This window comes from Oncorhynchus mykiss, chromosome 16 (genome assembly GCF_013265735.2).
Source record: "Oncorhynchus mykiss isolate Arlee chromosome 16, USDA_OmykA_1.1, whole genome shotgun sequence".
Classification (NCBI taxonomy): Eukaryota; Metazoa; Chordata; class Actinopteri; order Salmoniformes; family Salmonidae; genus Oncorhynchus; species Oncorhynchus mykiss.
Genome location: NC_048580.1, coordinates 43,862,052 through 43,875,975, shown reverse-complemented (window position 1 = coordinate 43,875,975; position 13,924 = coordinate 43,862,052). Strand labels below are relative to the sequence as shown.

Here is a 13,924-nt window from a genome sequence, read left to right as displayed (position 1 = left end):
CAGCAGAGATTGGTCCGTCCGATCTACATCTAACCAAGTGGCAAGGTCCAATTTAGATGTGGTTTAATGTGGCGTGACTGTTTATGTCTTGTGGTGGTGGATACTAAACAAGACACCTCTTCGGTAATTGTGGCCCTGAGAAGCTTTGTGTTTGGTTGATTTCTTTGTTGTTCCATATTTTGTTTAGACAAACTTCATAACATACAATATTGTGGAGATGAGAATCAAATAAAGCTCTCAGATTTACCATAATCAGACAAATGCTCTATGCTCAGCTTTGATTGTCAGTAGCTGTTTAAATTTGTCACTCATACAAAAATGAAATTCTGAAGGTATTTTTTATTACTTTTTACACAATAGCTTAATTTCATGTAGATGTAACAAAGATCATAATCACAATGTTTTTGTTAAATAGTAAAGACTCAATCTTTAGGAAATTAGATCAAAGAATAGACTAAATATTTTGTGATCTGGTTCCTTCACCTGCTAGAAACAGATGTATCTTTCTTTTCTCAGTGTGTCTGCCATTTTGAGAGGAAAAAGGTCCGGCAATCATGCAAACACATCCTTAATCCTGCTGATAGAAATATAATACACACTCAGGGGGCATGTATCTCTGTTTTGTTTATAGGTAAAACAACAAATGTTCAAAAACGACACATATTTGTGCATACTCTCATTTGTCTCCTTGGTCACAAATGTATCACAGCGTGGAGATATCACATAACAACAGCCGTGAGATCAAAGGCGTCTCATTGAGAAAGACAAAAGACTCAGCATTAAATGTCACTGTGGATATAAATAATACGTAGGGCTTTGACAAATGGCAGCAATAAACATGTCAACTCAATGGCTTGATTCCCAAATTATAGCCTAATTCATTCATCTGCCGGAGTCATGCTGTTGTAAAACTGTATTAAACTTCTGCTCGGGGTTGAACGCACTCAGAAAGGTCAACTGTGGAAAATCACATTATACAGACGGTCTTAGTAGAAAGTATACATATTTTTCATATAAACAACCTCTCTGAAAAAGTACAAGTCCATCAAAATGTGCGTACGTTAAAACACTGTATTTACAAAATATCAAGTTACACAGAGACGTAAACACAATTTGGGTTTGGGTGATATGTGAGACCTGGCAGTACTATGACGAGCTCAGTGTTAGTTCTCTCAAAAGTCTCGGAAATGGTTCCCTTTTTAATTGTGCTATTATCCGTCTCTCACACAACCCTCATTGTAAAACACTCAGTCTCACCGAATTGTTACAGTAAATTGAAATGGACAAACCAGAGTCTGTCTGAGCCGTCTGAAAAAATACATTCCTTTCCCAAACAGAGATTGTCTTCCTTCCTTGACCCAGAAGAGCACTGGAGGAGAACTTCCCTGACAGACACTGCAAATTGTGGACAACAGGAAAGAGCCAGGGAGAGTAGGTGACCAGTGAAAGGAGAAGAGGACGAATGTGGCTCTGTGGTAATATGACACCATATCCACGTACTCTCCTCTCACACTAGAGAACTGACAAATGTCAATGTGTTGTTGTTGCTGTCGCTGATGCTTATGTTGATGTTAATATAGCACTCGTCCAGTCCATTAACTATGTCCCCTAGGCTCATCTCACATGACCCATATGACTGTGTTAGGTCAGTGTCCTTTAGAGCTTCTTCATCTCCCTCATACCCTTCTTCCTCCACCTCTTCCTCCTCTTCTTCCTCCTCTGTGATGGAGCAGAGACGGGTGGTGCTGGGGCCTCCAGGGCTGTCGGCAGGTGGCCGGTAGTGGCACTGCCCGTTGAGCAGCTTCCTCAGAGGCATCAGCGGCACCATGTCCTCCCCCAGCAGCTGCTGTTGGCAGTGCCTGAAATCACTCTGCCTCTTCAGCCGCTTGAACTCACTGAAGGCTGAGGTGGACGTCTGGTAGAGACTATGTGCGATGGCCCTGGCCTTCTCTGACTTGCTGACCAGAACGGCATGGCACCGGAGAACCACTGCCTTGTTCTTGACCTGATGTCTGTAGATCCAGGCTAGGATCTTGGGCCGGCAGGGGTCAGCTGTGCAGCAGGTGATCCGGTTCAGAGAGTATAGGTGGGTGGGCTTCTTCTTGCCTGTCTTGTCTGTGCCCATCCGGATGCCCTGAAGACCCACTGTTAACATCATCTTGACGCTCTGCTCTCCGTAGTTACTCCTTTGCCAGATTTTAGCCACAGGGTCCTGTGTGCAGCCTCCTCCTTTAGCTGTGATGGTGACGATGCTTCCCAGGTAACGAACGTTGTAGGTGTGCTCCTCTTTATTGAGCTCTACCGTCTGCCTCTTGCTCTGGAAAACGGAGGCCAGCCAGTCAAAGGGAGTGGAGTCAGGGAGCAGGTCGGGACAGGAGCGCACCAGGGAGGAGATGATGGACTGGTAGGTCAGCCCCACTCCAAGGCTCTTAGGCTTTGTCTTGGCCTCATCCTCCACGAGAACAAACTTACTTCTTCTCCAGGGCAGCATGGTGCAGGCTGAGTGAGTTTGAGGGAGCGAGCCCTCCTGCCTGTGTGTGTTTTTGTCAGCAAAATAGAGAGAGAGAGAGAGAGAGAAAGAGAGAGCAGAGAGAAAGAGGGAGGGAGAGAAATAAATAGAAGCCTCCCTGCCAAGCACAGAGGAAAGACTGAGAGCTGCGAGCCTCAGCCAGTCTGTTCCACCAATTGCTCCTCCTTCCTCTCCTCCTCCCTCCTCCTCATCTGTCTGCATCATCCAGCTCTGATCAGTGCTGGAGACTTAGCCCCGTGCTTCAGAAACCCCCCTCTTCCTCCACTGTTTTCATTCCAAATAGCTCGCCAACCCCTCTCATTTATCTGGCCAGGTCTGAGAAGGAGATTGGGATTTCTCTGTATTTATGTTTGTCTTAACCCTGAGTGCGCTGAGACAGAGAGGGTTCATCCGGATGTCATTGTATTCTCAGGGTGGATTGATTATGTATTTGATTAGCTGTTACATTATGATATGGAGGTCAAAGGTTGGAACGGTGTTCTAATTCATTTTACTTCCTTGTTTTGGTGAGTGTTAGTGACATTGACAAAAAACTATTATCACCACCATGGGAATGTCAATGGACTTCAAAATGACCATACCAATCCTACTACTTTGGTTCCCAGCACATTTAGCTGAAAACACAAGCAAATATAAACATTATAAAGCTTGAAACCCAGCAGATGCTTAGACTTGAATTATGCATGGTTAAACTCCAAATCAGCGGGATTCTGGGTTATTATGAAAATGTTATGTAGTTTATGTAGATCTCAACTGAAACTGCAATCCTTTTTTCTTTCCCTTTCCTTCCCTTGTTAAAATACAGACAACATAGCCTATAAATCTAATATTGTAAATGTTGGAATGTTACATGTGACCATGACATCTCCCTCCATCTGACTTTATTGTGGTCTGTGCTATGTCATGCTTGACTGATTTACTCTATATTGGGAGGGCCCATCACAGGGCAGCGTTTCCGGCTTTGCGGCAATGAATCATTGCGAGTATTATTTCTATCTGTCACCAAGGGTGCCAGAGAGTGGGACTACATTTGTCATGCGTAGATGAAGTGAGAGAATGACTCAAACTGAGAGGAAGTAGCTGTGTAATAATATGAGGGCAGTTCCACGATAACAGAGTGATGCTGAGTCTTACTTTCACTTTAAAATGTATGCCAAGCAAAAACCATAGGTTGTAAAGTTTAACGAACCGTACACCCATATGCAGAGGTCTACTTTTAACATCATTGTACATTTGACTAAAACACATTTACTTAAGGAACAGATGCAAAGTTTGGTAACAGAATGACAAAAAGCTGAGGGAGATTTTACTATGTGACCACATTAAGAAATTAAGATTCAAAGATGTCTGCAGAAAATAACCCACTGGGTGCAAACTGGTTGAATCAACAAGTGGCTTGTATTCATGGAAGCCAAGGGAAGCCAGACTTCCCCCAAAAATGTACCAAGAAAAAAAACATACAAAATAATGAACTTAGTCTCTATGTGTTTTCCTAATTTTCCTTCAATTCACAAGAGGTTGAATGTATTGTATCTCACCGCAGAAAGCATCCAAGCGAGCAAAACAGAGCCCCTCTGTCTCTGTATGTGTAGGACATCTATCTGATGCTGTCTGGTCATAAAGAATATTACATTGTTGCTGCCCGTAGCATTGAATGCACGGGAAGCCAGCGAGCATTTGGCCTCCCTTGATTTAAAAAAAAGTATAAAATAATAGCCAATCAGCATTGAGCTAAACTGATTGAGCTCAACTGTAAATGGTCCTGGCGCAAAAAAAAAAAGAGTTTCAATGGGAGCCAGTTTGGATTTAGCTTCACTCCTATCCCAGAGAAATACTTGAATTGTTGCACCTCGTTGTGTTGTTGTCCTCCGGTGGTTAGCGAGCTAGCTAAAATTGTTATTTTCATAAATTAGCCATGGATGGAGATAGGGATTTGGACTTGTGGTTGTACTTAATTCTACAAACTGGCCAATTATTCTAACGGTTATTATGATCCAACCATAAAATACATTGTGCCCCTGGACTGAGAGGATGGAAGCTCAATATGTAGCTAGATGTAGAAGGCTGATGTTAACTAGCTGATGCTGCCCATGAAATGAAGTTAGGCTAGTGAGCAAGAATTTTAGCCAGGTAGCCTTGGACAACAAAATAAAAGTGTGTACTTTATTACAGAGTCATAGAGGAGAATGGCATTGGCGTTTCTCTACAAGTAGGGTGAGTGAACATGTTTCTCTACCTGCACGAATACACACACACACACACACACACACACACACCCATACACACACACACACACACACAGAGAGAACCATGGACAGCCACATCATATTTAGCTTCCGTTGATTGGACTAATTGTTTTTGGTTTATTTTAGTTGTCACTGTATTAGACTAAACATAGGTGATTTGATGATGTTGGAATGTTGAAGTTGAAATGGTGCAGGAATAGTGGAGGCAGTGCCTGTTTTCTTTGCAACTTGCAGTAACTCTCCATGGTTCTAAATCAATAGTTGTTTAGTAGTCTGAAAATGTCAGAAACATTAACTTGTCTGACCATGCTGCAGGTCATGTAACTGTTTGTTACATGCAATATGCTTTGTGGCCTCCTCCGGACAGAGGTTGCTCTCCGGTTTTGTGATGAAACAAAGCTGTGGTTGAATTTATTCTGCCACTGTGTCTTCTTATTGTCTGGCCTTAGGCCTATATATCATGGTCACAAGGCATATGAACTAACAGATAATAGAGCAAACAACGCAATTATCACAACACATAGGTGTTAATATGGCTTTTCTTTCGGTCTTGGCTTCCCCAGTGATTTTTCCCACACGCCGCTACTGGAATCAACGTTGGTTCAATGTAAATTGTTAACATATTGCTATGTGGAATCTACGCGAAAAATACATTTTATTTTGAGAAAAGTCAAAGTTATCAATTGTTGTTTTGAGTGACACAGATTGTCATAATTCTAACCAATTTTCAACTTAGACAAACTTTGTATAAAATATATTAAAACCTTAGAAACAACATCAGATCTTCCCTATTAAAAAATATATATACTGTATATAGGCTGGGCATCATCTCCTACTGGAGAGTTGATCTACAGCTTTTCATTTGTTGTCCATCCAGGGTTTTAACCAAGCCCAGCTTTTCTATTTGTCACTGACAAATGTCACTGATTTATTGAGCGACCTCTTAATAAAAAAAATATATTCCCTGTTGTAATCAAAGTCATTCCAAAGTGTAGGTTTAAAGGAGCAAATCAAATGTAACAATACTTTATAAGTCATCAACAGCTATTGTTTAAATTCAATCCAGGGTTTAACTAAAAATAGACAATACATTCTGAAAGTATTCAGTCCCCTTGACCTTTTCCACATTTTGTTACATTACAGCCTTATTCTGAAGTACATTAAATTGTTTTTTCCCCTCATCAATCTACACACAATACTCCATAATGACAAAGCAAAAACAGGTAAATGTTTTTGGCAAATTAATAAAAAACTGAAATATCACATTTACATAAGTATTCAAACCCTTCACTCAGTACTTTGTTGAACCACCTTTTGCAGTGATTACAGCCTTGAGTCTTCTTGGGTATGACGCTACAAGCTTGGCACACCTGTATTTGGGGAGTTTTTCCCATTCTTCTCTGCAGATTCTCTGCAGGCTCCGTCAGGTTGGATGGGGAGCTTTTGCTGCACAGCTATTTTCAGGTCTCTCCAGAGATGTTCGATCGGGTTCAAATCCGGGCTCTGGCTGGGCCACTGAAGGTCGTTCAGAGACTTGTCCGAAAGCCACTCCTGCATTGTCTTGGCTCTGTGCTTAAGGTCATTGTCCTGTTGGAAGGTGAACCTTCACCCTAGTCTGAGGTCCTGAGCACTCTGGAGCAGGTTTTCATCAAGGATCTCTCTGTACTTTGCCTGTTCATCTTTCCCTCCAATCCTGACTAATCTCCCAGTCCCTTCTGGTGAAAAACATCCCCACAGTGTGATGCTGCCACCACCACACTTCACCGTAGGGATGTGCCAGGTTTCCTCCAGACGTGACGCTTGGCATTCAGGCCAAGTAGTTCAATCTTGATTTCATCAGACCTTTAGGTGCATTTTGGCATACTCCAAGCGGGCTGTCATGTGCCTTTTACGGAGTAGTGGGTTCCGTCTGGCCACTCTACCATACAGGCCTGATTGGTGGAGTGCTGCAGAGATGGTTGTCCTTCTGGAAGGTTCTGTCATCTCCACAGAGGAACTCTGGAGCTCTGTCAGAATGACCATCGGGTTCTTGATAAAGGCCCTTCTCCCCGATTGATCAGTTTGGCCTGGGGGACAGCTATGTGAAGAGTCTTGGTGGTTCCAAACGTCTTCCATTTAAGAATGGAGGCCACTGTGTTCTTAGGGACCTTCAATGCTGCAGACATTTTTGGTACCCTTCCCCAGATCTGTGCCTCGACACAATCCTGTCTCAGAGCTCTACGGACAATTCCTTCGACCTCATGGCTTGATTTTTGCTGTGGAGCCAAAATATATACAGGTGTGTGTCTTTCCAAATCATGTCTAATCAATTGAATTTACCACGGGTGGACTCCAAGTTGTAGAAACATCTCAAGGATGATCAATGGAAACAGGATGCACCTGAGCTCAATTTCGAGTATCATAGCAAAGGGATTTCTGTTTTTCAAAAAAAAAACTGTTTTCGCTTTGTCATTATGGGGTATTGTGTGTAGATTGACGAGGGAAAAACATATGTTAAATCCATTTTAGAATAAGGCTGTAATGTAACAAAATGTGGGAAAAGTTCAGGGGTCTGAATACTTTCCGAATGAACTGTATGCCTAGGGTTTCAAGCTTTGGTTGATTTACAATTTAATCTTCAAGTTAATCATGAATATGTTGGATCTCCATCTCAACCAGAAGTCAAAACTGAAGCGTAGGACGATATCAAATCAAACGCTATCTAAAGTTTGATTAAACGTGCATTTAAAGTTTGATTAAATTTGATTTAGTCATATTCTTTAACTTAGATTTTTGGTTGAGATGGAGATGTGAATCCAACATATCAATTATTCATTTGTAGACAAACTGGATATTGAATATCCAAATATCAACATTTGAACGAGATGTATCTTCTGCTTGGATAGTTCCATCTGAACCACTGACTCAGTCTGGCTTTAATTCCAGCTTGTCTCCAAATTAATAAATAATATGTTGGATCCACGTCTCCATCTCAACCAAAAAAAAATCTAAGTTAAAGCATAGGACTGAATCAAATCCAACTTTAAATCCAATTTTAAATAAGGTTTATTTGGATTTAGTCCTACTCTTTAGCTTTGATTCTCGGTTGAGATGGAGAAATGAATCCAACATATAAAATATGAATTTGTAGACAAACTGACATTTTTTGACAACCAAACAATCCAATAACACTTTTGAAACACAGTAAATAGCCTATTAACTTTTTAACAAACGTTATGTTGGATTCATGTCTCCAACTAAAACAAATATCAAAGTTAAACAACAGTTTTAAGCCAGCGGCTCAGGTGAAACTATCCAAGCATTAGATGTCCTTTAACTGTTGATATTTGGTTGCGGTATCAACCAAATACAATACAATAATGTTTTTGTAACACAGCAAATAACCTAATGTAACATTCAACCTTAAATTTAGTAAAACATTCATGGCCACATTTTGGGGGTTAGCCTACTGTGTCTTATGCAATCATATAAATTGTGCAAAGGTCACAGGTCTGTGGAGATCTTCACAATTGCTGTAATAATCTGCGCCGAATCTTGAACAGCATTGATCACTGTCACACCCTGGCCTAACCAAAATAGAGAATAAAAGCCTCTCTATGGCCAGGGTGTGACAGTGATCAATGCTGTTCAAGATTCGGCGACTAGGGTGTGACTAGGGTGGGCATTCTAGTTTCTTTATTTCTATGTTTTCTGTTTCTATGTTTAAGTACTTTTAATGTAATCTCAACTGCAATCCAGGTCATTTGGTTGTGATATTAGATGAAGCACAGTGATATCACATTCAATTGTTGTATAAATACACATCTGACATTGTATTCCCATTTGAACTTTGTTGTGCTTTTAAAATGGTTGAAAGCGCAGTGATATCATTAAATCAAAAATAAGACAGTGTTTTTCCATTGGGTTTTGGTTTTAGATGGTTGAAAGCATAGTGATAACTCAAACTCCTGGTTGTCTTTTTGAGTGGGTGAATGAAAGGTTCAAATATGATCAACATTTCCAAGTTGAAATGACGTGGTGTGCCCAGTGGGAATGGGCTGTCAGCTGTGATATACACCTTGAGTTTGAAAAAAATCAATTTTGGTTATTGAGCTACAGTAAGTGAAGTGAATCAACCCCCGGTAACAGAATAACGGTAACAGAATTACATTGTGGGTCCTTGATCTGTTGTACTATACAGAAATTCCTAGTTATGAATGCCATTCTCTTCATGGTGATGTATCCTGAATAGGTACACGTGTTTGGGTATTATTCTAAAAACTGGCTGTTATTCTAATAAGTTCCGTCCCCAAGCAAGACCAAAACCGGACCAAATCTGTACCAATCATAGACGTCTGGGTTTGGACCTCACAGGACAGTACAGTAGAGTCAAGTAGAGTTCAGTACAATACAGTATAGTACAGCACAGTAGAGTTGAATATAGTTCTGTACACTTTTATGACATACTGTTCTCATGTGTTGTACTCAACTCTAATCTATTCTTCTTTACTGTACTCTACTGTCCTCTACTGTATAGTACTGCACTCTACCGTAACTGTGGTTTGTGACTACTATGATTGCCCATTGTGGCCAATTCACTTGCATGCATTCTGTTACTGATATTTCGGTCACTCTGTTACCAATTTGTCAACAGAGTGACGAGTTTTAATCACATCATAATTTTAAAAAAATTAAAGAGCAGTAAAATCACTGTAAGTAATTGGTTGTGTTCCATTACATGTTACTTCTGTTAACTTTTATAATCCTCCTTCTTCACGAAGGAGAGAAATGAGAAAATATCTTAAAGATAAGTGGGTTTTGGTAGCAGAATAACAAGACACTGGGTAATATTTCTTATACTTACAGAAGGCAAAGAAGTTCAGCAAAACTAGATGCAAATGGTGATATTGTTTTTTCCAGGGTCCTTTACTTCAACATGATAGTGTTTTGATGCATTTAAAAAATATTAAGACTTTTAAAGTCTTTTAAAGGGAACGAATGTAGAAAATGAATTTAGATGACTGCATTTGTGAAAGAGCCATTTACATCATAACAAGCATTATTTGGAGATTCAAAAGAGAAGACATCTGCATTCACTAACTCCTTTCAACAGAATAACTACTTAACAGCATATTCCATAACCCAAGACATGCTTAATTAAAAAGAGCCCTTTTCAACATGAACCAAATCCATAGCCAAAGGCAATGACCAACTTTTAGATCTATTTTTACTTTGGGTTTGAGAGAGACTCAGAAATAATGAACTGCAATTTCCCCCTTAATGGTTAGAGCGGAGGAGGATGGGGGATGTGCTAGATACATTAGGATAGGAGACACACTTACAGTTTGCCCTCATGAGCAGCTCAAAATATGCAGTTGAGGTCAGAAGTTTACATACACTTAGGTTGGAGTCATTAAAACTCATTTTTTAACCACTCCACAAATTTCTGGGTTAACAAACTATAGTTTTGGCAAGTCGGTTAGGACATCTACTTTGTGCATGACAAGTCATTTTTACAACAATTGTTTACAGACAGATTATTTCACTTATAATTCAATGTATCACAATTCCAGTGGGTCAGAAGTTCACATACACTAAGTTGACTGCCTTTAAACAGCTTGGAAAATTCCAGAAAATTATGTCATGGCTTTAGAAGCTTCTGATAGGCTAATTGACATAATTTGTGTCAATTGGAGGTGTACCTGTGGATGTATTTCAAGGCCTATCTTCAAACTCAGTCCCTCTTTGCTTGACATCATGGGAAAATCTAAAGAAATCAGCCAAGACCTCAGAGAAAAATGTTGTAGACCTCCACAAGTCTGGTTCATCCTTAGGAGCAATATCCAAATGCCTGAAGGTACCACGTTCATCTGTACGAACAACAGTATGCAAGGATAAACACCATGGGACCACGCAGCAGTCATACTGCTCAGGAAGGAGACGTGTTCTGTCTCCTAGAGATGGACGTACTTTGGTGCGAAAAGTGAAAATCAATCCCAGAACAACAGCAAAGGACCTTGTGAAGATGCTGGAGGAAACCGGTACAAATGTATCTATATCCACAGTAAAACGAGTCCTATATCAACATAACCTGAAAGGCCGCTCAGCAAGGAATAGCCACTGCTCCAAATCCGCCAGACAAAATCCAGACTACGGTTTGCAACTGCACATGGGGACAAAGATTGTACTTTTTGGAGAAATGTCCACTGGTCTGATGAAACAAAAATAGAACTGTTTGGCCATAATGACCATTATTATGTTTGGAGGAAAAAGGGAGAGGCTTGCAAGCCGAAGAACACCATCTCATCCTTGAAGCACGGGGGTGGCAGAATCATGTTGTGGGGGTGCTTTGCTGCAGGAGGGACTGGTGCACTTCACAAAATAGATGGTATCATGAGGTAGGAAAATTATGTGGATATATTGAAGTAACATCTCAAGACATCAGTCAGGAAGTTAAAGCTTGGTCGCAAATTGGTCTTCCAAATGGACAATGGCCCCAAGCATACTTCCAAAGTTGTGGCAAAACATCTTAAGGATAACAAAGTCAATGTATTGGAGTGGCCACCACAAAGCCCTGACCTCAATCCTATAGAAAATTTGTGGGCAGAACTGAAAAAGTGTGTGCAAGCAAGGAGGCATACAAACCTGACTCAGTTACACCAGCTCTGTCAGGAGGAATGGACCAAAATTCACCCAACCTATTGTGGGAAGCTTGTGGAAGGCTACCCAAAGCGTTTGACCCAAGTTAAACAACTTAAAGGCCATGTTACCAAGTACTAATTGAGTGTATGTAAACTTCTGACCCACTGGGAATGCGATGAAATAAATAAAAGCTGAAATAAATCACTCTACTATTATTTTGACATTTCACATTCTTAAAATAAAGTGATCTTAACTGACCTAAAACAGGGAATCATTACTATGATTGAATGTCAGGAATTGTGAAAAAATTAGTTTGAATGTATTTGTCTAAGGTGTATGTAAACTTCCGACTTCAACTGTATATATATATTTTTACCTCAAACTAGAGAGTTGAATATGTAAGTAACCAAGCCCTACTGGAGGTCTGACCCTTTAGGAGTGTGTATCTTAGGATCATGCCTTCCCTTGTCTCTCAGTCTCAAGGGAGCTTGATTGAGCAGATTTATCAGAACATACTGTATGGGGCTCCATAAATCACTGATGTGATTTGAGGCAGCTTCTTTCTCGCCTCAGGGGATTAACACAGGCTGCATCCCAAACTGCATCCTATTCTCTTTATGGGCCCATAGAGCATAGAGCTCTGGTCAGAAGTAGTTCACTTTATAGGTAATCGGGTGCCATTTGGGATGCATCCACAGATCCGTACAGCGTAGCTGGAGTCATCCATGATCAATCACTGCTTGGCGTTTCCCGAGATGGATACCCGTGTTCAGTATGGACATATCTGCCATCAGGGTTATCACACTATTGGAGAGTCGGTGAAGGAAATAAGGAAACGTCGGAGGGAAGATCGACTCCTAAGCCCGTCTTAGATTTCCATTTGAATCTATAGCAGTCCTTTTTGTTTCTGGAATTGTACTCCGCTGTCACACCCTGGTCAAAGTATTTTGTGTTTATCTTTATTTATTTGGTCAGGCCAGGGTGTGGCATGGGTTTTTGTATGTGGTGTGTATGTATGGGGATTGTAGCTAGTGGGGTGTTCTAGCTAAGTCTATGGCTGTCTGAAGTGGTTCTCAATCAGAGGCAGGTGTTTATCGTTGTCTCTGATTGGGAACCATATTTAGGCAGCCATATTCTTTGAGTTTGTCGTGGGTGATTGTCCTTAGTGTCATTGTTCTGTGTTAGGTTACACAAGTATAGGCTGTTTTCGGTTTTCGTTAAGTTTATTGTTTTGGTAGTGTTTGTGTTTAGTGTGTTACTTCATTAAACATGGATTGCAATAGACACGCCGCATTTTGGTCCGACTCTCCTTCTCACCTAGAAAACCGTTACAGAGTCACCCACCACAAAGGGACCAAGCAGCGTGTCAACAGGCAAGAACAGCCCAAAGTGGAGTACAGTATGGACTATACTTCTTGGGAGGAGATAGACAGGTGGGCGGTCGACCCAGGGAGAGTGCCGGAGCCCGCCTGGGATTCGATGGAGCAGTGCGCGGAAGGATATAGGAGAATGGAGTTTGCGAAGCAAGCAAGGCGGCGCGGACGGAGGCCCCATAGTCAGCCCCAAAAATTTCTTGGGGGGGGGGCTCAGGGAGAGTGTGGCAGAGTCAGGAGCCAGACCTGAGCCAACTCTCCCTGTTTATCGTGAGGAGCCAAGGAGGAGACCAGAGCCGGTGTTGGAGGTGAGCGAAACAGAGACTGTGAAGGAGTTAATGGGGAAATTGGAGGAGAGAGAAATGAGGGAGTTGCTGTGTTGGTGTTTTAAACATGGAATTCGCCCGACGGAGCGTGTCGGGGATTTGATGGCACCTGGGTCAGCGCTCCATACTCGTCCTGAGGTGCGTGTTAGTCGGCTGGTGAAGATGGTGCCAGTCTCACGTACCAGGCCTCCTGTGCACCTCCCTAGCCTTGCACGTCCTGTGCCAGCACCGCTCTCAAGATCTCCAGTACGCCTTCACGGTCTAACCCATCCTGTGCCACCTCCACACCCCAGCCCTCCGGTAGCAGCTCCCCGCACCAGGCTTCCTGTGCGTGTTCTCGGCCCAGTACCACCAGTGCCAGCACCACGCATCAGGCCTACAGTGCGCCTCGCCTGTCCAGCGCTGTCGGAGCCCTCCTCCTCTCCAGCGCTGTCGGAGTCTCCCGCCTGTTTAGCGCTGTTAGAGCCTTCCTTCTCTACAGCGCTGCCGGAGTCTCCCGCCTGTTCAGAACTGCCAGTTAGCATAGAGCTGCCAGTTAGCATAGAGCTGCCAGTTAGCATAGAGCTGCCAGTCTGCAAGGAGCTGCCAGTCTGCAAGGAGCTGCCAGTCTGCAAGGAGCTGCCAGTCTGCAAGGAGCTGCCAGTCTGCAAGGAGCCGCCAGAGCTGCCTGTCTGCAGGATGCCGCCAAAGCTGCCAGTCTGCAAGGAGCCGCCAGAGCTGCCAGTTAGCATGGAGCAGCCAGGGCCGCCAGTTAGCATGGAGCAGCCAGGGCCGCCAGTCAGCATGGAGCAGCCAGGGCCGCCAGTCAGCATGGAGCAGCCAGGGCCG

At 42.3% G+C, this 13,924-nt stretch overlaps 1 protein-coding gene across 1 annotated transcript; it reads right to left on the bottom strand.

Moving 5' to 3' along the window:
- Positions 1–319: 319 nt before the first annotated feature.
- On the bottom strand, positions 320–3,007 carry LOC110492079 (protein FAM43B). The gene has a single exon (XM_021566079.2). It carries the CDS (start codon positions 2,732–2,734, stop codon positions 1,508–1,510), a length of 1,227 nt encoding a protein of 408 aa, XP_021421754.2. The 5' UTR covers positions 2,735–3,007; the 3' UTR covers positions 320–1,507.
- Positions 3,008–13,924: the final 10,917 nt, after the last annotated feature.

Coding starts and splice junctions, on each gene's coding strand:
- LOC110492079 (XM_021566079.2), bottom strand. CDS start 2,734: ATGATGCAGACAGATGAGGAGGAGGGAGGAGGAGAGGAAGGAGGAGCA.